The 26136-nt window shown below is 49.6% G+C and overlaps 1 protein-coding gene across 1 annotated transcript in view; it reads left to right on the top strand.

Annotated features, from left to right (window-relative positions):
* The window catches only part of LOC102813642 (chromosome unknown open reading frame, human C6orf132), a 38132-nt gene extending 13014 nt beyond the window's left edge, over window positions 1-25118 (top strand). Inside the window, exons 2-6 of the mRNA XM_006860593.1 lie at window positions 2556-2662; window positions 18573-18648; window positions 20813-22000; window positions 22118-23975; window positions 24998-25118. Of these exons, the coding sequence (XP_006860655.1) occupies window positions 2556-2662; window positions 18573-18648; window positions 20813-22000; window positions 22118-23975; window positions 24998-25118 (3350 nt within the window). The remainder of the gene's footprint in view (window positions 1-2555; window positions 2663-18572; window positions 18649-20812; window positions 22001-22117; window positions 23976-24997) is intronic.
* The last annotated feature ends 1018 nt before the right edge of the window (window positions 25119-26136 follow it).

Here is a 26136-nt window from a genome sequence, read left to right as displayed (position 1 = left end):
TTAACCTTTCTCAACAACCTTTTCCAAATTATTTCACCATCACTGCCCTGGTAAGCTCCCATCTATCCTTTCAAGTTGTTGTTGTCAATTTGATCACATAACAGTAATTCTTTAATTTTAAAAGTATAAATTGAGTTCAGGTAGTCTTTTCTAACTAGGCTAACCTGTTAGTTGGTTCAAAGATGACTTCAGGGGATAGTTTCAGTTCAAGGTTTAAAGATTTCCTCAGGGTAAGGATTTGAGGGGAAGGGGCATATTGTGAGAAACGTTGTCGATACCCTGGATACTGCCTCGGTTCTTCTTGGTTATGAGGTCACCAATGAGTTATCACAAGTGCTTACCTACAAACGTGCAAGTAATCCAATCTGTACTAATTTTAGTGAGAGTGACGTTTTCTTTATTTGATTTTGCAAAATTGGGCACCCAACCCAGTAGATACATGCTGACACATTGTATGGCCAGTTTGCAAAGAATTTTATTCCCCTGTTTTGAGAGTCCCTCCCCCAGTTAGTATGAGGTTCACTATCTATCCCAGATGGTGTCCATGGCCTTAATGACTGTATTCTTATTTAAAGTTCCTAGTTATAGAACAAGGAGCTCTGGTAGCATAATGATTATGAGTCGGGCTGCTAACCTCAAGGTCAGCAGTTCAAAACTACCAGTGGTTCCAGCAGGAGAAAGATGAGACTTTCAGCTTTGGAAACCCTATACAAGGTTGCTATGAGTCAGAACCGACTCCACAGCACACCACCACCACCACCACCACCACTGCAGTCATAGAACAGATTTCTTTCCCCCCAATTCATCCTGCTCACATGCCCCTAGGGGTGAATCAGCAACCTATGTCTGTCTGCTCTAGCAATCTCGTCCACCCTTGATTCCTGAAGATGGACCATCTTGAGAATTTCTCACAATATGGCCTCTCTGACTCCAGAAAATCTGGATTCCATGAGACTCAAATTCTACTCAGGAGGTTGAGAGTCTTGAATGTACCAGATGTACCAGTCAACTTTCTGCACTGATAGGACTTTTAACTCCCATTCCCGAGTGTTCCCAGGAGCCTCTAGGGGGACATTCTAAGCCTAGATTCTCACATACAGGGCTGGGAAGCTGGGGTGATTGTATTCTGACCCCACCATTTCCCTGACAAGCCCAGTCTCTTTTCTAATGAATCATTTGGCATTCTTGCAATTTTCTCCTAAAGTAGTGTGCAAGGGGAAAGTAACCACAGTTAGTTCAGTGTTACAGCTGGTAGGATTCTGGTTAATTGGGCTGCAGACCGTCCTTCTCTTTCCTCTCTGGTTGTCTGTTGTTATTGTTGTTTTAAGTGCTGTTGAGTCGATTCCGACCCATAGCAACCCTGTATAGGGCTTCCATGGAGTGACTGGTGAACTTGAACTGCCGACCTTGCGGTTCAACCAACTTTGCAGTCCAGCACATTAGCTCACAGCCCATACCAGGGCTCCTCTAGAGGAGGAGAAAGGCCCTCACACCCGGCTAAATGGATGAAGTCTTCCCTGTTTGATCATGATCAGCCTAGTCAGAAGCTCACAGTGAGGTCTGCTTCTAGGCCATAATAGAGAAAGTACCAGTACCAGTTGCAACTCATTGCACCCCCATGTGTTTCAGAGTAGAACGGTGCTCTGTAGGGTTTTCAGTCTGTGCTCTTTCAGAAGTAGATTGCCAGGCCTTTCTTCTGCGGTATCCCTGGGTGGTTTCAAACTGCTGACCTTTTAGTTAGTAGCTGAGTGCTTAACCATTTGCATCACCCTGGAACATACTAAAGAAAGAGGAAAGTTCTATCATTTTCCTATAGGGAAGGGCCTATGTGCATTGAGCGCTTAACTGTGTGCCAGCCACACTTACTTCTCACACTTCTCCTAACAAGAGTCTTATCAGGTTGACACTGTAATCACTTCCATTGTACAGATGGTAAAGCTGAGGCCAGAGTGGCCAGTCAGTGGTACAGCTGGGATATTTACTACAATCCTGCTTCTGCTTGCCTTCAAGGGTGCATCACACAGAGCTATACACATTCCTTCAACTTTGGCACTTTGGGAACTGGTGAAATCTGACATTTGAGAACTCTGGACAGTCTTGATCACTGAGGGCAGTAAGTGGCCTCATCAGCTCTGCTTGTTGCAAATTAGAAATTCAAATACTTGAGAGAAAAGCCAACTTGTTTTCCTCCCTCTCTCAAAGATAAGCTTAGACTGGGGCCGAGAAAGGGGCTTTGGCCAAGCTCTCAGGGTTCCAAAAGGAGAGGCAATGTTCATGGTAAACAAGGCCCAGGACCTGTGGGAGGTGGATCAGAAGGGAGGTAGCTGCTGGGGTCTGAGTCCTCCACTGCCCAGCCTCAATCAGACCCTGTAGCACATGCCTCCCCAACCCCACAATCCAGGGGATCTTTTTATGTCTGGTGATGCACTTAGCTGAATCAACCAGAGGGCAATCGTAGGGCCTGACGCCCCTCAGCTGAGAACTGCAGCTTAAGCTTGACTGGCCCAGACGCCTTTGACCTTCAGCTCATACTCTCCCACACTTGTCTCCCCTAGATGGAATCTATTATGGAGACAATCGGTTTGACACAGTGAGTGAATCTGGGACAGCCACTCTGAAAGCTCGGCCAAGAGTCCGGCCTCTGCTGACCTTCCTCCCACTGGTGAGTACTGTCTGCTCCAGGCTCTGGTGGTCTCTTCTAGGCGGAGACACCTGCAGCTGCCACACACGAGGCAGCCCCACCTTCCCTGGCATTGATGGACAGCAGCCTCAACTCCCATTGTCTCCTGATGCCAACCCAGGATGGCTGCTGGAGGGAAGTATGGCTGTCCCGTCACAGGAAAGTTGGGATTCATGGTGTCAGCTCCTCTAGGACTGAACCCCAAGGAGAAGTTATGGAGAATTTGTATACAGAGGAGATGCACCAGTGGGTACCTCCAGCTAAGCAGGATTCATATTCTATAATCCCTGATGACTGAGCCAAGTCCTGCATTAGCGCCAGGATTCCAAGGTGCTGCTCTCAAGGAGCTCCCTTGGGCTCCCATAACTGCCTAGGGCTGGACACAGATGAGTAAACAGACAGTTAGAATGTAAGTCAGAACAGGGGCAGCCGATCTGGTCACATCAGGTGGCCAAGGAGGATTTCCTGGAGGAGGTGACACCTGAGCTGCCTCGGAGGATAAATAGCAGTGAGTACAGGAGAAGGGCATTTGGGGAAGATGTGTTTAACAGTCTGAAACTACAGGAAACCATACACTCCCTGTTGGAATTTGTGATTAGGCTTTTATTCTTTGACAAAAGAGAGGTGCCCAGAATGACTGCTCTGTGGCAGGTTCTATTTACCACAGTGAATTCTGGGACATCTAGCTCAGCACTGTCAAATGAAAATATAATGTCAGCCTCATATGTAATTTAAAATTTCTTAGTAGTCACATTCAAAGTAAAAAGAAATAGGCAAAATGAATTATAATCATATATTTTACTTAATACAATTAATGCTCAGAAGACTGTTATGTCAGCATTTAATCAATATGAAAATATTGAGGAGATGTTTTATCCCCTTTTTTTCATACTATATCTTCAAAAAGTATCCCTTGGTGGTACAAATGATTGGACCTTAATGTGTAACCTTAAGGTTGTCGTTTCGAACCCACCCAGCAGCACCATGGAAAAAAGGCCTGGTGATCTGTGTCCGTAATGGTTACCGTCAAGGAGACCCTGTGGAGCACAGTTCTACTTTGTAACACCAGTGGTTGCCGTGAGTTGGAATAGACCGTAAATTTGGTATTTTGTCTTAAGTCTTTAAAATTTGCCATCTACCTACACTTCCAACAGATCTCACTTTCAATTAACAGCATTTCAGGTGCTCAGAAGCCACTTGTGGCCAGTGGCTGCTGTATTGGACAGTCCAGGTCTAAAGCTGAAACAGCCAGCCTCACAGATTCTGAGTTCACGGCTGTCTGGCAGACCTGGGTCCTGGGTGGGATAATGCTGTCATTACGGTCACAGCATCCTCTCATGGACATGAGGGTTTGTACTGCCTGCTCTCTTATGAGCCTGTTAGCTTCATGGCACCCCACAGCTGGTCCCAGGCACCCACACAACAGCCTGGGACCAACAAATACCTCATTATCTCCATCACCAACTTTTCTTGCCAACCAGACCTGAAACAACCGGATGGGAGAGACCTAGTCTTACATTCTCCTTGCTGTATCCCCAAGGCCTCTATGTGGAGGCCAATGCACCGGTCCCTCCGTGAATATGATTTTCAGTCATTTATCTTCTGCTTATAAAAGCCAACTCATGCTTAGATAGACACTGAGCTTCTGTTAAGGGTGATGGAAAAATTTAGAAATGGATAGCAGTTATGGCTGTACAATATGATGAATATGACTAATCTCACTGAATTGTACATGCAAAAAAAATGCTGAAATAGCAAATGTTTTGTTTCATATGCGTGTATATAGAAGGGGACTTCAAAAAGTTTGTGGAAAAATTCAATTATCTTTTCACTCTATTTTTCCCATGAATTTTTGAATCTCATTCATGTGTATGTATAAATATATAGTTATATTTATATATTATGAGTCCTGGTGTCATACTATAAAATAAGACTAGAGGTTCAAGTCCACCAGCTGCTCTTTGGAAACATTATACAGATATTATATATATTTTGTGTGTGTGTGTGTGAAGTGCCGTTGAGTCGATTCTGACCCATAGCGACCCTGTATAGGGTTTCTGAGGAGCAGCTGGTGAGCTTGAGCCACCGGCCTCGCAATTCAAACGGCTTTGCAGTCTGGCGCATTAACCCACAGCGCCACACCAGGACTCCATATACATATATGGGTCACTATGAGTCGGAACCGACTTGATGGCACTTAACAACAGTAACAACACTGGTTATTAAAATACTGAAATACTTCTCCATAGCATGGAAATCGGACTCCTGGCGTGGCACTGTAGGATAAACACTAAACTGTAAACCACAAGGTCAGTGGTTCAAACTCACCAGCTGCTGTTTGGAAATCCTGTAATAGGTCACTGTGAGACGGAACCGACTCTATGTCAGTTAACAACAACAACAGGGTGGAAATAGCTATTGCCTACTGCCCTAGCCCCTGCCTCAGATCTGGACCATCTCAAGAATCAGCAACTAAAGAGTTATTAGAGGCATAACTGCATTTGCTCTGAAAAGTTCTGTTCTTCTTCTACCTACCCACCTACTTTGGACCCCTCTAGTGACCTGGGCAAGGCGTCACTTTCCTCCCCACCCACCCCCGCCATGTCCCCTCATGATCGGGTTTGGACCAAACAGGGTCCAACTCATAGGTTATGCAGACTGTAGATGGGCTTGGCAGGAGAGTTTGAGAGGGCCCTGGGCCCTCTTGAGGAGTTGCTTCCTGGGAGAGGTCCTTTGGGGCAAGCTGTAGAGATGGGACCTCTCCCCAGCAGAGTCACCCCACTCTACCCTCAGTGGATTGATCCATGGACACTTGGTGGACTGACAACAGTAAGGGATCTTGAGTCCACACCAGCCTTTCCTTACAGAGGAAAAATGGTGCCCAGGAAAGGGAAATTCATTCCATTCTTTTGGTGCTGGCTGAACAAGGTGAAGTGGCTTGCATGCATGGGCTCTCCTGGAATGAGGAACTGTTGAGCACTTACTGTGTGCTAGGTCCCAGGCCAAGTGTCACCACATGAGGAAGGTTCTGTCATTCATCCTCATTTTACAGATGGAAAATTGAAATAGAGAGGGAAGTAACTTGCCTGAGGTCACACAGCTTATAAGTGGCAAAGACAAAGATTTGAACCCTTAGCAGCCTCACTCCAGGGCTCGGGGTTCAGGGTGTCCTACTCTCTCCTCCACCCATGACCTATAAGCTGGTTTCTCCTTTTCACAGCACCAGTCAGTAAAATTACCTCCATCTCCCTTGCCTTACTCTCTGAACCCCTGTCCAGCAGCTGGCGCCAGCTGGGCACCAGGGTCTTTTGCCTCTTTTGGGTCATAGACCCTTTTGGAACCATGATGAGGCAACAGGGCACATGCACACAGTTTTGCTCACACAATTTCAGCAGAAGGCTCACAGCCCCCTGAAATCCACTCATGATGTACCTTTAAACTAGGTGCAACCCGTGGCCCTGCAGCTGATATCTCAGAGACAGCTCTGTGCTCCTGTGTTAAGGGGACCCTCAAGCCAGCAACTTGATTCCTATCTGATCTTCCTACTCCTCTCCCTTCTGTTCTGTGTCAAGCTTGGAGCTAGGTCCTGTGGTTTTTTTCCAGGCGGGGTAGGAGGCGGGGGAGAAGGGAGAACTAGGACAGAACTCTGTGTGGCTGCGAGTTCATACATTTGCCCACTCGGCCCATGGCCCAGCCCAGTCAGGGCGGGTGGGAACTGGGCTAGCACCCTCGCCCTGCCAAACACCATGTGATCAGGACTGACTCCTCCCTGTTCTCCCTTCCCACACTTCCAGGCTACCTACCTAGGCCAGGCCGCCCTAGGGCTGGAAGGGTACCAAGGTACCAAGCTGGGACACTCCTCCAACCCCCCCCCCCAAAAAAAAAAGCCAGTTAATGGATCCAACAAGGACCACTGTCTTCCTCCAGCTCTGTCTGACCTGAGTGGTCTTCAGAATGTATCCTCACTATAAGTACCCCATGAGGGAAGGGAACGGAAGCAGAAGCTGGCCCCTTTTCTGGAGCCTCCTCACCTCCATTTGAGGGCGATGAGGATAAGAAATGGTTTCTCAGTCATTCAGCAGACAAAGGCAATTATGAAAAGCCCTGGGGATCCCTGAGTGAGTGGGATGGGGCCCTGGGAGTGATCTCTGCCCCTGGGTTTCAGGATGGCTATGGGCCAGTCCTTTCCTCTCCCTGGGCCTCTGGTATGCATCCCTTAGAGGGGGTTACCCTGGATGGTCTGCAAACATCTCCCAGCTGTGACTTTCTGTGTTAAAATAACTCCCTAATGGAAGGGCATTCCATTATGGTAGTGCATGTAGATAAGCATTTGATTGCAAACTGAAAGGTTAGAGATTTGAGTCTAACCAGAGGTACCTGGGGACAAAAGCCCTGGAGATCTACCTCCAAAAAGTCAGCCATTGAAAACCCTATGTGTCTCCTCTGACACACATGGGGTTGCTATGAGTCAACTGACCTCACAATAACTGGTAAGAGAGGGGCAGGCGGTTCGGCCAGCTCGTTGGGTCCCCAGAGAAAACAGGCCCCTTGTTGCACGTGGGTCACTTACTGAGTTGAAAAGTCTGTTTGGTTTCCAGTGTGAAAAGGTGGTGTTCCCCTTAGCCTGCCTTTCCACTCAGGGAACTATACTGCTTTTGTAGAGTACCGTCGAGTCACTTCCAACTCAAAGCGACCCTGTATAGGGTTTCTGAGGAGGGTTTGAACCGCCGACCTTAGGGTTAGCGGTCCAGTATTTGTCCTACGATGCCACATCAGGACTCCACACAACCCAGTGCAGTTGGGTCGATTCCCACTCGCTGGGACCCTACAGGCCAGCATAGAAGTGCCCCGAGGCTGTGATCTTTAGGGAAGCCAACTGCCACATCTTTCTCCCAGGGAGTGGCTGGTGAATTCCAATCACAGACCTTAACCATTGCAGCATGAAGGCTCCCTAGAACCCTTCCCAAGTCATACAGCTCAATAGACGCAGAGGTAGGATGTGGCGTCCAGTCCTATCCACACCTCTGTGGGCCTGGGCAGAGTTGGGGAGGGGAGGTATCCTCCCCTTAGAACCATCTTTCCCTCTGCTTCCCCTCCAAGGGGAAGCACACCCGGAACTCAGGGTCAGAGCACAGCGCCCTGTCCTCTCCTCTCTTCGGCTTTTGAGATCTGAGTTGGGTGGTGGGAAGGTTCTCTTTCTCTTTGGGGCTTCCCCACCTGCTCTGAATCAAGCCATCTCCAGGGTGATGCATATGAGGAATTAAAAATAAAATGCCAATGTGGCAAATATGGGGAAACTGGCTGGACAGGTCCCTGGGGCTGCCCCAGGCGATGAGAGATCCTTGGGTCACTCCACCCTCTGAGTCAGGCTGGGGAGGTATTGGGCTGGGCTCAAGGCGGGCAGTCCTGCCTCCTCCAGACCCTCCCGCCAAGGAGCAGCCTGAGTGGGCCTCACTGCTCTTTCCACCCCACCCGCCGGCTTCATGCCCCCGCTCCTTTTAGGGTGAGTCAGACAGGGCAATTATTTTAGGCTTTTAATTCATTCATGTGGCTGACATTGGCTAGAAGAGTTGGGTGAGGTGAACTCGTATGTATTTGTGGGTTAAGGGTATCAGAAGCCTGCCTCAATTTACCGCCTGCAAGGAGAGATAAAAGGAGGGTCCCTCCCTGCTTCACCAGAACAGCAGCCCACCGATTTCTCTACCCACCTGGCTCCTTCCCTCTAATGAAGGACTCAGCTTGAATGTTCACAGCTCCAACCACACACTCCCCCCACTCCAGCCACAAGCAGTAGCCCATAGGATCAGGGGCATGTACCCCTAGCTGGGGCTGCCCTTGGGAAGGCTAGCCCAGGGAAGGCTCCTGGAAGTGGGCTCAGGCCAGTTAAGTGAGTTCTGGGGGCCTTGGTATCTGGAGCTAGTGGAGTGTGCTCTGAGTGGATTTGTCCCCTGTCCCCATGGACCTCTCACCATCAGCACAAGGTCCAGGTCAGGGGAAGTCTAGGATGGCAGGTAGGCCCAGGGGAAGATGGCCTTGTTGTTGGAGATCCTTGTCCACAGGAGGGGATCTGAGTTACAGAAGAGGGTGGGAAGGATGGAGGAAGCAGTCGAGCTTTTTGACGAAGCCCTTCTGGCTTTCTGCTTCAGAGAAGCTGCTCTGTGGAGAACACACAAACTGTCACTGTAAAGTCTAAGGTACATCGGTTCTCAGTCCTCCACCACTTACTTCCCTCTGGCCAACACCCTGCTGTCACATTACCCTCCAAGTCAGGAGGGCCTGCTCAGTCTAGGATCTCACCCAGCTGAGTGCATTGGGTGCCTGCAGGAGTTTCTTAATGGCCTAGCTCTGAGGGGAGTGTGGGGGTCCCATCCCTCATCCTACAGTGGTCCTTACCCCCTGCACCTGTAGGGTGAGGGGTTGGAACCCTAGAGCAGGCTCCGGAGGAGTCTGGGTGAGGAGGTTTGCATTCCACAATATGCAGCTAAGCTTAGAACTGGCTGGTGGCCAAGGTCAACCATGTGTTGCCATCTATTGCCCACTGGCCCAACCCCTTGGGGCTTGGCTAGGCTTGGAAGAATCCCAAGCATGGGGATGTGTGAGTGTGGTGGGCAAGGCAGCCTTTTTAGGGCTGGAGCCGTCATGAGCTCGGTGGCCCTGAACTCTGAGTGGCCCAGCAGGGGCCCAGCAGAGGGCTCCCACTCTCACAACACCAAGGGGGAGTCCAGCATTACCCGCCAATAGTGAGTGCTCTCCTTCCTCCTTCTCTTCAATCTGAAAGGTTTGTATAGTGGAATGGGAAGCAGGGGACTCCTGGTGATATGGCCATGGATAAGCACTCCATCTTCTCAGATTCAACCAGGCCATCCCTGACCTGGACCCTGTTCTAATGGTGAGAGGTCCATGGGGACAGGAGACAAATCCACTCGGAGCACACTCTACCCGCTCCATATACCAAGGCCTGAAAACTCCTTGCTTAACTGGCCTGAGCCCACTTCCAGGACTCTTTCCTGAATCAGAGCAGAGTGTCCAAGGCCTCAGACCACTGCTGACCCACTGAGTGTACCCCCATTGGCCACCCAAGCTTTGGTTGGCATCTGAGAGGAAATGGCCTTTCTTGAGAATTAACTCTGCAGGCTCTCTTTAGGTGTACAGTAGTCTTTGGTGCCACAGTAAATCCAAGGGAGGTGGTGTCATCCCCATTTTACAGCTGAGAAAACTGAGCCTCAAGACAGGGGAGGGACACACATTGACACTCAGGAGTCCTGGTATGGCACTCTAAGATAAGCATTGGATCGCAAGGTCGGTTTGAACCATAAGGTGGCGGTTCAAACGCTCCTCAGAAACCCTATAGAGGGGCTCTTTGAGTCAGAACCAACTCCATGACCCTTAACAACAACAACACATATAAGCAAGTTTTGATTGCTTTTAGACAGTAGTTAAGATTGCAGATCTGGTCTGTCTGACTCTGAAGTTCATGCTTTTATTTACTCAGTCACAATATATATATATAATGTGTGTGTGTGTGTATTATTGCTGTCATCAAGTGCCATCGAGCATCGAGTTGCTTCCGAGCCATGTATAAGGTTTCCAAGAAGCAGCTGGTGAATTTGAACCGCCAACTTTGTGGTTCAAGCCAATTTTACAGTCCAGCACATTAACCCGCAGCGCCACACCAGGACACACTCTCTCTCTCTCTCTCTCCCTCTGTGTGTGTGTATATATATATATATATATATTTTTTAAATATGGTACTAGAGACCTTGGGTGTGGCAAATAGTTAACATGTTTAGTTGCTAAGTGAAAAGTTGACAGTTGAAGTCCACCCAGAGGTGTCTCAGAAGAACGGTCTGGTGACGTCCATAAAATCAGCCATTTTTAATTTTAAAGGAAATGTCATTGTTAAGAGCCAAGGAAGTAGAGACTAGTATAAGGAAGAAAACAAATACAAATATTCTTGGAACAGTATTCCCTTCTTCTTCCCAGTTAGTCACCGCTGGTTAACTTTTCAGTGTGCTAGGCTGTGATGATTTTTAAAGGACTAATTCAACTGAGCTAGGAAGCTGAGTGAGAGGCCCCATGGCCTTAGCTTCCAGGTGTTGTCTGGGTGTGGGGAAAATGGAACGTCGTGGCCCAGTTTCCCATGGAATTCCCCGCCCAGCAGTGCCTGGGCTGGACTCTGCCCCAGGCTTGGAGGTTGGGCCTCTTTCCTGCGCTGGGAGTGGCATGGCATGTTCGAGGCCTACTTCCATCGCTCTCAGATGTTTATTTGCATCTTCTTTATTTGCATGTTCTTTGTTTCATTGCCCCCAGACTAGTGGGCCTCTCTGGATGTGGAGTTGCCACCTTACAAGGCAGGCCCACAACCTCTTCCCCGAGTATATTTGAAGCACAGGCCAACCCTATAGGTAGCACCCTTGCTCATCAAGGTCTGTCATTTTCCCAGGGCAGGCACATAGGGTGAGGCAAAGTAAAGGGTGAGGCATAGCCAGCTCCCCACTGTCTGAAGCCAGCAGTGACCTCAAGTCCTGCCTTGCCCGCTTGACCTCACCCTGTGGCTCCCTCCAAGCTCTCCTCCTGTTCCTTCTGCCTCTGGCTCCTCCTTTCCTGTATCTGGGGACAGTGGCAGCATTCTGTACCAACACTCTGCCCTCTAGCAGTGGCCTGAGTGTCCAGGTGCCACCCACACCACAGAAATGAGCTGATCACAGAGGAGACACTGAATTAATGGAATACCTTGGAGAGTATTTACAGAAGAGGCGGGAAATCACAGCCCACAGAGAAAGAAGGGACTTTGCTCTGAGCCAACTGGTGGTAAAGCTGGCACCAGAACACAAGTTTTCGATCTCTCTATTCACCTGTATTCTTTCTGCCATTCATTCAGTCATCCAGGAATTTGTTCATTCAGCAAACATTTCTTGAATTGGCCAGTCTCTGCCTGAACAGAGAAGCATGACCCTCAGGGCTGGCACAGCATAATCTACAGTTACCCACTATGGGCTCTGAGGGAAAGTGTGAGGGTCAACACTGTAGTGGCAAAGAGGGCAGGCTTGAGGTTTAAATATCGGCCCTGCCACTGATTCGCTGTGTGACCTTGGGCAATGAGCTTAGCTTCTCTGTGCCTCTGTTTTCTCATAAAATGGAAACATTAACCTGCCTTTTAGGATTATGAAGAGCTGCTTTGCTACATGTGACGTACTCAGAATAATGCCTAGCACATAGCAGGCACCTAATGATGAATAAGTGAGCGCTGGTGGTTCTGTGGTAGAATTCTTGTCTTTTACGTGGGAGATCCAGGTTTGAGTCCCAGCTAGTGTACCTCATGTGCAGCCACTACCCGTGTGTCGCTGGAGGCTTGTATGTTGCTGTGGTGTTAAACAGGTTTCATCAGAGCTTCTAGAATAAGACAGGCAAGGAAGAAAGACCTGGCCATCTACTTCTAGAAATCAGCCAGCCAGTGAAAGCCCTATAGATCATGACTGTGTGATCTGCTGAAATATGTCACCAGCCAAGCCCATGCATTGATGCCAGCTGCCTCTGTCCCTGTGCTGAGTAAGGGAAGTGGCTTGCATCCCAAGTCTGTTTTTCAGGGATAACATTAAAATAAGTAGATATTTGTGCTACTTGCATGCACAGCTCAATGGAAGAGAGAGCTGAGTGAGTTGTAGTGGCCCATTTGGGCTGGGCTGGGCTGGGAGCTGAGAGCAGGGTATGTATGGAGCTAATGTTTGGTTTGAAGAGCACTGGTGGTTTGGTGGTAGATTTCTCTACCGCCTTCCAGGTGGGAGTCCTGGGTTTGACTCCTGGCTGATGCAGCTCATGCACAGCCTCCGCCCATCTCTCAGTGCTGAAGAACAGGAGTCAGTAGAGTTTCCAGACTAAGAATAACTAGGAAGAAAAGCCTGGTGATCTACTTTCCAAACTCAGCCAATAAAATCCCTGTGGAGCACAGCATTCCATTCCACAGCCAATTATGGGGATGGTTTTGTTCCATTGTGCATGGCGTTGCCACAAGTCAGAGGCTACCTAGATGGCAGTTAACAAGAACCATGTGTTGAGTTCAGAAGTGGAAATGAGACTGGACATTGGGACCTGCTCCATGGCTCACACCTTGTCATAGCACCTCAAGCATAGGGGGAGGCGATGGGTGTGCTCCTAGACCCCTGTATTTGGTGGTGGGAGAGGGGGATGGAGATGGAGAGCTAAAAAGTCTGAGCTCCTTTTACTGGAGGAAACAGTCGCTGGAGAAGGATGTCATGCTGGGTAAGGTGGAGGTCAGAGAAAAAGAGGAAGACCCCTAACGAGATGGATTGGCCAGATGGCATCATTGATGGACTCAAGTGTGGCAGCGGTAGTGAGGTTGGCCCAGGATCGGACATTGTTTCGTTCTGCTGTGCATGGGGTCGCTATGAGTCGGTTCCAACTCGATGGCACCTGACAACAACAACAACAACTTTTACCAGGCAGCTCAGGAAATAGCCTTTCAGCCATCCTGTGGTCTTGAGAGATTAATGTGTTTTCAGAGCTCGTGAAGATCAAAGAGTGGAGTGGGCATATTACCTTGGCCATAAAGTCCATTGTCCTCCCCCATGCATAATTATATGTAACCACTCAGGGTTACCCAGAAAGTGATTCTAGGATTCCAGGAAATTCAACTTTAATTATTATGTCTTTCCCACCCTTGTCAGGGAAAGGATTGGATCCTTTGAGTAACATGGATTTTCTGGGTTAGGAATAATCTTGTTTAACCCTAATAATAGCTCTGCAGAGCAGGAAATATCTCCATTCTATTCATGAAGAAAATAGGTTACAGTGTCACGACATGAAGAAAAGACAAGTTGGAAGATCTAGGTTTGTAACCACGTAGAGCTATTATTAGTACCGTGCCTGGACATTTACGGGCAGTAGATGCCTGTCGGGGACCTGCCTTGACGTAGGGTCTGCAACAGATGCCTGAGTGAGAATTTAACATCACTACTCCCCCACCCTGCATCCAGGGTCATACCACAGCCAGAGCATGAATTAGAATCCAAGACTTTGGGCACTAAGCTCTCAAATCTTTCTACTTTCAAGTTATGTTCAGGAGTAGTGATGATGGCATTCAACATGATGAATGTAACTGATGTCACTGAATAACGCACTGAAAACCTGCTAAAACGGCATTTTTTATGTTATATGTACATTTTACCACAACAATTTTTTTTACAAAGGATGGGGGTAGCAGACCAACTTGGAGTGGCTAGAAGAACAGAAGATACTTCTTGAAAGAAAGACCTGCAGGAAAAATATAAAACAACATAGGCAGACCGACTGTTACTACAAGAACAAGCAACTTGCTTGCCCAGGAAACATCAAGGCAAGTGGTTGGATCCCCTCAGTGCAAACCCCCTTCCAAGACTAAGACTCAATGGGAATACACGCTGTGATTGGTGACCACACTCGACGCTGATAAGGGGAAGTGAGGGAAAAACAGCAATGAAGTGGTGAGCTAAGCCCTACAACGTTCAGTAGACTTCTGTGAGCCCAGGTGAAGACCTGGTTGGCCAGCAGTGTGGCAAGACCTGGGGACTCTTGGGCCCAGAGTCAGTGACATAGCCACAGAGGACTAGAGCGGAGAGTGAAGCATTCAGCTGATAAGAAGAGAGGGCATATGCATAAGAACACTCACACTTTCAGATAATGCCCACTTATCCTGGCTTCAGTGACTGGATGATCAGAGCTCAACCAGAAATAAAAAGAAGAGGAAAAAAAAAAAAAGTATTCTCATACAATTTGATGAACTTGACCTACACCTATGGAAGCAGTAGCTCAAAAGAGGGAACAAGTCCTTACAGCAAGAATCATTCCCACCCCCTCCACACACAGAGTAGACAGGGATGGGCAACTTGGACATTGGCTACCCAAAATGGGGGGTGGGGGGCTTCAAAGGCAAGGAGTGACTGGCTTACAAGCTTTCAAGAGGGAACCTAGATCCAGAGGGCCTGGAGGAAGGTAGAATCTCCAGTGAGTAGTATTCAACCTGACTAGGCGGGGCTGATGCAGTGAAATGCAGACAGGTCTCTTGTGATACCAATAGTGAATAATTGTTATCAGGACTGATTGTGAGGGTTGGAAATGTAAAGGTAGCAAGGAGGGGCGTGATTAACTTTTCAGTCTAGGAGCAGAGGTCCCTAGGACCATCAAGGGAGAAGAGCAGAGAGCAGGACCCTACCCAGAGAGGCAGTGGTGCCTGAAATGGAGCCAGAGATGATGATGTGGAGAGATAGAGCAGCTGGAAACTTTAGATCCAGAGAGGGAGAGCGACTGTGTGCTGAAGACCTGGGGGGTATGGAGGAAGGATTGCATGGAGGGTATTGTAACCATGGCAATGAGATGATATACGATAGAATGAATGTAAAACTAATGTTCTCCCATGTAAACTATCACATCATTCACAATAAAACATTTAAGAAAAAAAAAAAAAAAAAGAGATGGGGGTAATCAGAGGTCTCAGCTCAGGCCACGTTTCGCTGAAATCAGAGAGTGCATATATTAGACAATGATTTGCATGCATACAACCACTCACTGCATATCACACTGTCTTGGGTGATATACTGATTGGATGACCCCTGCCCGTCCCTTGACTTCAAAATCATTGGGTTTGAGATATGTCAAGAACAGATGTGTGTCAGCCATGTGAAGCACATGAAAAAAAAAAAAAAGACCAAATGTGGCTTGAAGCTATTCTAACTTCAAAATTATTTTTAAGAACGAAAAGATGAGTTCAACATATAGCCCCCTAATAGACTGATGGATGATTCTGAGGTCTCCCTTGGCAACCCAATGTCTTGTGGTTCTCTAAATCAGCACCTTTCTGTAACATTGACTTGGAATTCTCCTTTCTTGTATATCAAGCTTTTAAGCTCAGAGAGTTGGTGCCACCAGTGAGCTTACTTACTATGGAGGTGCTAATTCTCAACTAGCCTTACTGTGTGTCCAGCTTTGAGGATCACACATAAGATCTGGTCCCTGGGTGCCCAGGACCTAACAGATCTCATTAGAGGCACTAGGGGATCATCTTGAGAACAACTAAACAGCCAGCTGTCTTCAAGTCGGTTCTGACTCAGAGCAAACCCATGTGTGTCAGAATAGAACTATCCACCGTAGGGATTTCAATTGTTGTTCTCTTTTGGAAGCAGATCGCCAGGCCTTTATTTTGAGATGCCCTGAGTGAATTCCAGCCACCAGCTTGTTAGTTAATAGCCAAGTGCTTAACCATTTGCAGCATCAGGGGCTCCAGAGAGCAACAATAGTCCCACTTGATGGGGCTCAGCTGCGGGTTGTGCTAAGCAGCACCAGGTCAGTGTGGGTTGATGTAGACAAGGGGTGGCTCCTTATAAGAACCACAGTAACATTTACAGGGTGTTTACTACATGCCACGAGCTAAGTGCTTGTATTGCGTCATTTAATCCTCACAGCCTTCCAGTAGACAGATCTATTTTCATCACCGGAAGTTGGAACACAGAGAGCTTCAATACCTTGCACAGTTATATAGCTAGTAGGTGGCAGAGCGGGGATTCGGATCCAGGCAGTTTGGCTCCAAATTGTTTGGCTCAGCCCTTATCTTGAGACCACCCCACTGGAGGGTCTCAGCTAATCCTTGAAAGATGAGAGATTTTGTTGTTTTTGTTAAGTGCCGTCAAGTTGGTTCCAATTCATAGCAACCCTGTATAGGGTTTCTGAGGCATAAATCTTTGCAGGAGCAGAAAGCCCCGTCGTTCCCTGAGGAGTGGCTGGTGGATTCAAACCATCGACCCTGTGGTTTGCAGTCCAGTGCTTATCCTACAGAGCCTCCGTACTGCTCTGAAAGATTATAGACAGGCAAAATACCACAGAGGCTGTTGGTGGCCCAGCAGAAGAAGTCTCAGTTTCCATGCGGGGGAACTGGGTCTGCATCTTAGTTAATACAACCACCACCCATCTGTTAGTGGGGCTTCCAGACTAAGACAGACTAGGAAGAAAGGCCTGGTGATCGTCTTCTGAAAATCAGCCAATGGAAACAATAGTCAGATCCATCCGTAACTGATCATGGGGATGATGCAGACCTGGGCAGCATTTGGTTTCATTGTTCACATGGCTGCCATGAGTCAGGGGCAAATTCCACAACAGAGCAGCTAACAACAACGAAACACCAAAAGGTGGAAGTACCACAGACCTTGGTTTGGTAGAACTGGTTATGGGACTTCAGGCAATTTTTCAAACTTTTCTGAGCCTCGGTTTCCACATCTGCTAAATGGGGAGAACGTCATCTTCACAGCATGGTGTGAGTAAAGTAATGTGTTTATAGCACAGTACAGGAGTATTAAGGAGCCCTTGTAGCTTAGTGGGCTGTTAGCCTCAAGGTCAGCAGTTCAAATCTGCCAGCTACTCTGCAGGAAAAAGATGAGACTTTCTGCTTCCATAAAGATTTATAGCCTCAGAAACCCTATACAGGGTCACTATGAGTCAGAACCAACTCAAGGGCACACCACCACCATCACCATAGGAGTATGTTGTTAACTGCTGTTGAGTCGGTTCCGACCAATAGTGGCCCTGTACAGGGTTTTCTAGGAGCAGCTGGTGAAGTTGAACTGCTGACCTTGCAGGTTCAAACGGCTTTGCAGTCTAGCGCATTAATCCACAGCGCTACACCAGGACGCCATATAGGAGTGTAAGTATGGAAATAGAGGTGTGGAGAAAGCCACCGTCGGACTAGCACCCAGCCTCAGGGAGGAACATAGCTACAAGAGGAGGGTGGGAGGCAGGAAGGAAGCAAATCAAGTTAGACTGCAGGGTGGGGGTGATGGGAAGCAGGAGATAGGTCACGAAGGACCCGGAAAGCTACCCCAAAACACTCCACAGCGCTTCAAAATGGTGTGTAGACTCCGCTGACATATGCAAATCTATTTTTGGAATAAAAGAAAGAAAGAATACAAAATAATATGTTCAAACTGGCAGCTGTGTAAACACATGATCTGTTAAGCTTGGTGATCCAAAGGGGCTCTGGAGTGCTGCAAATATTCCCGCTCACCCCTTTTTATTTATTTTTCTATAAAGCGATCTGGGTGCCTAATGAAAAATAAGCGCCAACAGGAGGCCAGGCCTGAGGGGTTAAACCTTTATCCTGCGGACATCAGTGAGGAGTCACGACCTATATATATATATATATATATAAATTTTTCTTCTTGTTTTTCATTTTTTAAATTGAGCTATAATTCATATACCCTAAAATTGAAAAGAACCAGTTGCTGTGGAGTCGACTCCCACTCATGAGGACCCCATGTGTGTCAGAGTAGAACAGGTCTGCTGTGGTTGCTTTTTGGGAAGATCACCAGACCTTTCTTCTGAGGTGCCTCTGAGTGGATCCTTTCACCCTTTAGAAAGGAAGAGTGTTTCTTAGGGCACTGAGTTTATGTTAATGGCGTTGGAATTATTTGGAGAAGGCGTGTGAGAATGGTTGCACAGCTAGAGGAATGTTACGGAATTGTACAGGGAGACATCATGGAGGTGGTCTATTTCTGGCTATGTATATTTTCACATCAATAAAAAAATTTTTTTTAATAAAAAAAAGAATAGATTTTAGAAATTCACCCTTCTGTGTTTTAGTAATGTGCACTGGTGTAGCATTATAGAAAGCACTGGATTGGTAACTGCAAGGTCAGATTTCAAAACCACCAGCTATTCTCAGAAACCTTGTACAGGGTCACTGTGTGTCAAAACCAACTCGAATGCAAACATTGTTTTAGTATAGTCACAAAGATATGTCCTCATCACCAGTGACTGCAGATTCTTAAGTACTACTAAGTGGCCTCCAGAGCAGTGATTTGGGAACACTCTGTCCTCCCTTCTTCCCTGATCGCTCTCCGGTCCCTTTCAGAATGCCCAGGAGAACCATGGGCTGGCTGTGCCCACTCCATCTGTCCCAGAAGACTTTGCAGGCAAAGAATTGACAGGTAAGAGGACTCTGGGCTTTTGGGGGTTGCCCATTTTTCCTTTTCTCTTGGGCCCTGACTGCAAAAGCCAAGTATCTGACCTACCTCCCTGGCTGGGAATAAACCTGGACTTCCCACTCACAGCTGATCTTGTGGCCCTCTTGGCTGCTGGATGCAATGGGACTGAAATTTGAAAGCCAGAGTTGCTTAAGGCTCACTTCCTTTGAAGGACAGTGAGTAGACACAAAAAGAACAAGGGTGGCACAAATCGGTAGAAAGCACTCTTGAGGCAAACAGAGCTGGCTTTGAATCCCAGCTCCCCTGCATGGTAGCTTTGTTCCCTAGGGCTCATCACTTATTTCCTTGTGCTTCTATGTCTTCAAATGAACACTGGAGCAATTCCAGTTCTTGAGGAGCAAATGAAGTATTGGATGGACATTAAGTCACTTTGTGTCACACCTCTGCTCAAAACCTGCCAAGATTTCCCATACCACTCAAAGAAAAGCCACAATCCTTGCAAGGACTGCTTGAATCTGGCCTCTTTTGACCTCATCTTCCGCTTTCTTCCCCTGCCTCAGTCTGCTGCAGCCACACCTGTCTCCTGGTTTCTCCTCAAATATCCTAGCATGTTGCCACGTCGGGGTCTTTGCACTGCACATGTCTCTGCTTGGAACGCTCTTCCCCTGGTCATCTGTACCCTCACTGCTGCTTCTGTTAGCTTCTCTGTGAGGACTGCTCTCTGTCCACTTATTGAAATCACCACCCAGCAATTTAAATTTGCCATGTTGATGTTGTCGATGCCATTGAGTTTATTTTCAACCCATAGTGACCTCATGCAGAGCACTGTTGACTGTAGAACAAGAACTGGACTGCTAACTGCAAGGTTGACACTTTAAACTCTCCACTATTCTGATGTCAGAAAACAAGGCTGTCTTCTCTCGCACGATTTACAGCCTCGGAAACCCTCGGAAACCTCAGTGCGGGGTCACTGAGTCAGAATCGAATCCAGGGCAATGCCTTTGGTTTGGGTTTTAGTTTAGTGACCCCATGTGACAAAGAAGAACCTCTCCATAGGCTTTTCTTGGTTATAGTCTTTACAGGAACCACTTACCAGGTCCTTTTCCTACAAAGCCATTGGGTGGGTTTGAACCACCAATCTTTCGGTTAGCATCTGAGTGCTTAATCTGTTGTGCCAGCAGAGTTCCTTGCCCGGCCCATTTGTTGTTGTTGTTAAGTACCCTCAAGTTGGTTCCTACTTGTATAGGGTTTCCAAGGAGCAGCTGGTAGATTTGAACCATCAGCCTCTCAGTTAGCAGTCCAGTGTTTATCCTAACGCACCACACCAGGACTCCTGCCAGGCCCATAGTAGGCAGGTACTAAATGATAAGCACTGTGCTTAATTTTTCAGCTCATATAACAGACCAGAAAGTGGAAAGAGAGATAGGAAGTCATAAATCAGGGACTGGGACCCCAGGAAAACCCTATGGGTGGTTTAACTTAAGGTCACTGTGAGCTGGAACCGACTCAAGGGCACAAAGAACATCACTATGACAAACCTTTACATATATTTACCTGAATTATTTAATCTTCCCTACAACTTTATGAGGTGAGCACTAATATTAAGCCCATTTTAGAGATGACGAAACTGAGGTTCAGCAAGGTTAATTAGTATGTCTGAGGTCACATATCTGATAAATGGTAGTGCTGGGATTTGAACTGTGGTCTTTTGGCCCCGTACCAGTCAAGGTCTTGGCAGGAGACAAACAGCTACTCAATCAATGGGGGTTGCCCCAGGGACTGGCAACAGTACCCAAGCAAAATGAAGCTTCTGCCCTCTAGTGGCTCAGATGGGAACTACTGCCCGGGAATAACTACCAGGGCTTCATCGCCTCCCCCTCCAATCCATCTCTTTACTCCAGCCCTGGGATCACTGTCTCCCATTGGCTGAACCCCCTGTAGCCAGAGGGAGCCCAGTACTGAGCCTGGCAGAGAAGGGTAGAGTACCTTTGACTCTCCAGGGCCAGGGAGTGTCCTCTCCCCAGAAGAAAGCACGTTACCCCCAGGACAGCTTAGGAGACTAAAGCCACTGCCATGAAACTGGACCAGTTATTCTCTTGAGTACCCTTTGAGGGGAACAGGGATTGCCAAGACCTTTCTTCATCTTTTTGCCTCTCCCTTCTTTCAGGCACCAGCTCGCTCGTCAATGGCAACCTCCGATTGTACAGCTCTGTGGGGGACCTGAGGCAAGGGCACTATGGCCAGGACCCACCCATCCCCCCACCTCCTCCTGGCCCCGCCCCAGGGCCACCCTCAGATACCTTTCAACCCCCACCTCCACCTTCCACAGCTCCCCCTCCACCTCCCCTGCTCCTGGAACCCCCGCCCCCACCCAACATGGCTCCACCTCCACCCCCAGTATTTGGAGCTCTATCCCCACCATCCACACCCACCCCTCCTGACTTCATTCCTCCTGCCCCACCCTCAATTTTATTAGCACCTCCACCACCCCCTTTGCCAGCACCAGCACCCCCAGCTCCAGTGTCTTCTCACACATCCTCAGGATCTCAACTTTTTCGCCCTGGGGGGGTCACCAAGTGGAAATCAGAGGTGGCATTGAATGACAGGCAGCCAGCAGCTCCCACATCCAGCCCCCCCAGGAGTCCTGCTAAGCCTAAGGGGAGCCCCTTGGTCCCCAAGTCAGAGTCCCACCTCACCTTCCCCCGTTCCTTCAAGGTGCCTCCCCCAACCCCAGTCAGGACTTCATCCATCCAGGCTCAGGAAGCACAAGTGGATCCCCCAGAGGAAGAGGGGGCCACCAAGAAGGTCCCCAGCCGGCTCCCACTGCCTCCCAGCTTCCACATCCGCCCTGTGTCTCAGGCCTACCCTGACAGGGAACCTGAGCCAGGCAGTCCAGGGACACTCAGAGCAGCAGCACCAGCCAGCCCAAGGCTGGGCCAGGCCCAGCTGCAGACAAATGAACATGCTGAGACTCCACCCCCAGCCCCTCTCCTGCCCCCTCCTGCCCCTCCACTACTACCCGAAGCTCCTCTCCTACCCCCTCCAGCTCCCCCACTCCCACCCCCAGCAACCCCTCTGCCTCCTCCTGCTCCTCCTTTGCCTTCTGCTGAGAAGGTATCCCCTCCACTTGCTGGGTATGCAAAAAGCTCCAAATCCAGCTCTTCAGTTCCCAAACCCAAACCCCCCAGTCCAGACGACACAGCCTCTCCAGCCCCCGTGGACTGGCGGGATCCCAGTCAGATGGAAAAGCTGCGGAGTGAGCTGGCAGCTTATCTGTGTGGCTCCAAGAGAGACAACCGATCCCTCGGTCACAGACCAGGCCCAACGGTGGCCTCTCAGGATAAGAAGGGCCCCAGTCTGCCAGAGAAGGAGGCTCCCCCAAGCCTGCCAGAGAAGGAGGCTCCCCAAAGCCTGCCAGAGAAGGAGGCTCCCCCAAGCTTTCCAGAGAAGGCGGCTCCCTCAAACTTTCCAGAGAAGGCGGCTCCCCCAAGCTTGCCAGAGAAGGAGACTCCCCGAAGCCTGCCAGAGAAGGAGACTCCCCCAGTTGTTCCTGAGAAGAAGAGCCCTCGCAGTAACAGGGTACCAGAGAAGGAGACCACCACCAGCCTAATCCTACCCCCTGTGGATTATATTCCCCAAGACTCCCTTCCTCCCAATGTCCGGCAGATCCGGGAAAAGCTGGAGGCCCGGTTTTCCTCATCAGCTGAAAAGGAAGCCAAGCCCAGTTTAGGGTCCTTGCCACCCAAACCTCTGCCAGAAGGGGGCAGAATCTTTGAAAATGGAGCTGGTAATGGTAAATTCTCTAAGCCTGTGACTAAAATTCTGCCACCTGTATCTGTCACACCCCTGCCAACTAGGCCACTCCAGTCCAAGCCCACATCTGGGCCAGCCACACCACCTAAGGCTACATCTGGACCTACCATACCATCCACAGCTACAACTCTGCCTGTCACATTGCAGCTAATGGCAGAGAAGGACACAGCCCCTGCTGGGCAATGGGAAACGCCCGTGGAATCTCAAGAACTTGTAGTGCCCTCCCAGCCTGAGGCAAACGGGTCTCCCTTAAAGCCCAGTAAGTTGCCTGCAAAGGAAGTCCCCTCATCTCCAGCCCTTCCACCAAAAACATCTACCCAAGAAGAGATTTATCTCTACAAGCCCCATCGAAGCCAGAATAGCTGCAGAGAGGTTGCTGTGGTCATGCCCAACCTGGCCAGAGGAGAGGCTGCCGGGTCAGGGGAGTCTGTGGAGGTGAAGGAGCCCCAGGGCCTGCAAGCCAAGACCCCTGTAAGGGCCCCACCTGCTGATGAACTCCTCAGGCATCCGGTGACTGGGGAGGTGGTGGAGCGGGGATCCCCAATGGCCTTGCTTCTTGCAGCCCGACAGAGGGCACAGAAGGGAAGGTCTGGAGGAGCTCCGCTCGGTCGGTCCTCCCTACCAGGGAGTCTCCGAGGCCACAGTAACCCACCTGAGGCAGGCTCTGACAGCATCTTCTACAGCGAAGGCCTGCCCAACTCCTTCACCGTGGTTCCCAAGCTATCGAAGGAGACCAAGAAGGACTCCATGCTGGACTCGTCAACCCAACCCACGGTACCCAGTCAGTGGACGCCCCAGCTCTGCAGAAACTCAGAGGGCACAGAGCCAAGCCGCTGGCACAAGCGGACAAAGGCAGAACCTCAGGCCCCCGCTGCCTGGGAAAAACCAGTTCCCTCCAAGCCCCCACAAGGCCGCCCACAGCCCAAGTCCTTCTCCTCCCCATCTTCTCCTTCCTACAAGAGAGAGGAGTTCAACTTTGAGGTCATCCCACCGCCGCCAGAATTCAGCAATGACCGTGATCTCTCGGCCCCGACTCTCCAGTATCCCGGCCAGCGGGGCTCCTCGCCCCGGAACAATTTCTCGGACTTGAGGGAGTCCCTGGATATGGGCCCCTCGGTCTCGCAAGCTCGTGGTTATTCGCGCTTTCCCACCGGTGCACGCTACTCCGGGGCCGGGGGTCTGGAGCGCTTCTCCGCGGGTGGACGCTCACTCATCAAGAAACGCCTGTATGTTGGGGATGCCCACCACAGCCGCGTACTGGCCCGTGGCGGCACGGGCCGCAGTATGAGCTCCCCCAATTGCTTTGGGCCCCAGCTGGGAGGGCCATTTGGTACTTCCGGAGGCCCTGAAATGCGTCGTGTCAATTCGGTGGGCCGAGCGCACCCCGGCGGCTTGCACACGCGGAGAATGTCCATGGAGGGCACCCGGAGCACGCCCTACACAAGCGGTGGGGGCACAGCAGAAGCCAAGTACAAAGCAGCCAGCGGAGACTACGGCTTTGGACCTTCTGTGGGCAGGCAAGTTGGGGTACTGGCGGTGGGTGTAGTGGGAGTGATCCACCGAGCCCTCTGGGAACACAGAGGAGCTGACCAGGCCATGGGTGGCCGGCCCACAGTGTGGAATCTCAAGAACTTGTAGTGGAATCTCAAGAACTGGTAACCTTAAGGTTGGTGGTTCCGAATTCTGACCTACCAAATAAATACCAAAACATAGAGACCCCTGTTGTTGTTAAGTGCCGTTGAGTCAGTTCGGACCCATAGGGACCCTGCATAGGGTTTCCAAGGAGCGACTGGTGAACTTGAACTGCCAACCTTGTGATTCAAACTGACTTTGTAGTTCAGCGCATAACCCACAGCCGCAACAGAACACCTATTAAGGCTGTAAATCTTCATAGGAACAGAAAGACTAGCTTTCTTCTGAGGTGTCTCTGGTGGGTTTGAACCCTGCTGTTAGCAGTCCAGTGCTTACCCCACAGCACCACCAGGGAGTTGCTTTTTTAATTGAGGCTTATTTTTTTGTTTCCTTAAGGTTGAGGGCCGGAAACCCTTTTGGGGGGTTTTACTCAAACACACTGGGTCGTTTTGAGTCATAATGGGCTCCATGGGAATCAGTTGTGTGTGTTTAATTTTGGCTTTCAGAAGGGGAGAGGGGCTGTTTCCCTTACCTGCCTCCTTCTCTTCCTCATTCTCTTTCCCCATCCTTTTCCCTGCGCGTCCTCCTCCCTGTCTTCTCTGTCCTCTCTCCTGGAGTCAGGGTAAGAGACTGGGAGGAAGGAAGGATGGATCCAGATCCAGACCAGAAGAAGGAGTTTTAATGGAAGGGCCTTGGGAATATGTTCTGTGACCAGCAGTGCCTAGACTGCAAGTGTCTGCTGAACAAACTGTCTGCCTAGGGGTCCCACCCTGATAAGCCTAGGGTTTGTGGGGCGGATACAAAGGTGCTGAGCTCATCTTTTCCTTTTGTGCCCTGGGGATGCTGGGAAGGATGACTAACCAGCTAGGTATTAACCTCATCTCTCTCTCCTGCTTCCCACCTCCAGGTCTCCCCACAATGTGCCGCACTACGGCAGCAGCCCTGTCAACACATTCACTGTGAGGCCTGGCACCCGCCATCCCATCTCCTATGCCTACTCCGGGGCGCATCGGAAAGCCACATCCTGAGTTTAGTGGTCAAAGCTCTACTCCAAGTGGGCACTTGGAGGAGGGACAGAGAGTGAGAGGCCGCGGCCCAGGGAAGACCAATAACGGGCTTCTGGTGTAGCAATGGACTGTCCGCAGCTGGGGGTGGGAGGGAAAAGAGGGAGAAGAAGAGGAATCTTTAGGGGCTTGGAGCCTGGTTTCTGCTATCTGACATAATCTGCTTTAGCAAGACTTATTTAAAGCAGTTTTACAAGCACGGGGCCTTCTAAGCAACGTTCTAAAAGCAAGGAGTAGGGTGCTGACTCTGAATTGGAGCCCGGCAGGGTGGTGACGATACTGGCCAGGATGCAAGGAGCGACAGGTTGGTCTCTAGCTTTAGCCAGTCTCCCAGTTGCCACCCATAAGGCTCCTGGGGTTCCTAGCATAGAAGCCACCTTGAGATGGAACTAGGAATGTGCACAGCATGTGGAGAAGGTACTAGAAGAGAAGTGCTTTGCAGGGATGGGGGAATTGATTCCTACTGCTCTGGGGCTGACCTGGCCCTTAGCTACAGGGAGGCTTAGAGAGAGGCGGCTTGGCAAGTGTGGGATGAGAGGCTAACACAAGAGTGCTGAACTACATCTTTTCCTTTTGTGTCCTGGGGGAGATGGGAAAGGTGATGACTCACCTCACCTCGATCCTACTTCTCCCCTCCAGGACACCCCACAGCACCCCTCACCACTTTTCAACTAAGGGTCATGTGGCCATGATTTTGGGGATTGCACCTGAGGAGCCAGAAGGCCCAGGGCTTGATACCAGAGGCCTGACATGACCGAGTCCCACATGGGGTTAGGAGGAGGCATCATGTCCAAACTACCCCTCCCAACCTGATCTCTAGTTGGGGTCTTAAAATATGTAGCCAAGATGCTGGAGGGTTGTGGAGAGTAGAAACGGGCCAGTGAAGAGTTTGCTGCTCATGGGGGGGTGTGGGTGTGTGGGAGGGCGGTATGCTTTGGAAAGTCAAGAGAAGCAGGACCAGACCAATAGTCTAAAGCAGGGA

Source organism: Chrysochloris asiatica, unplaced genomic scaffold (assembly GCF_000296735.1).
Source record: "Chrysochloris asiatica unplaced genomic scaffold, ChrAsi1.0 scaffold00038, whole genome shotgun sequence".
In the NCBI taxonomy this organism is placed as follows: Eukaryota; Metazoa; Chordata; class Mammalia; order Afrosoricida; family Chrysochloridae; genus Chrysochloris; species Chrysochloris asiatica.
The sequence above is the reverse complement of the archived record's forward strand: the minus strand, read 5'-3'. Positions and strand labels throughout refer to the sequence as shown.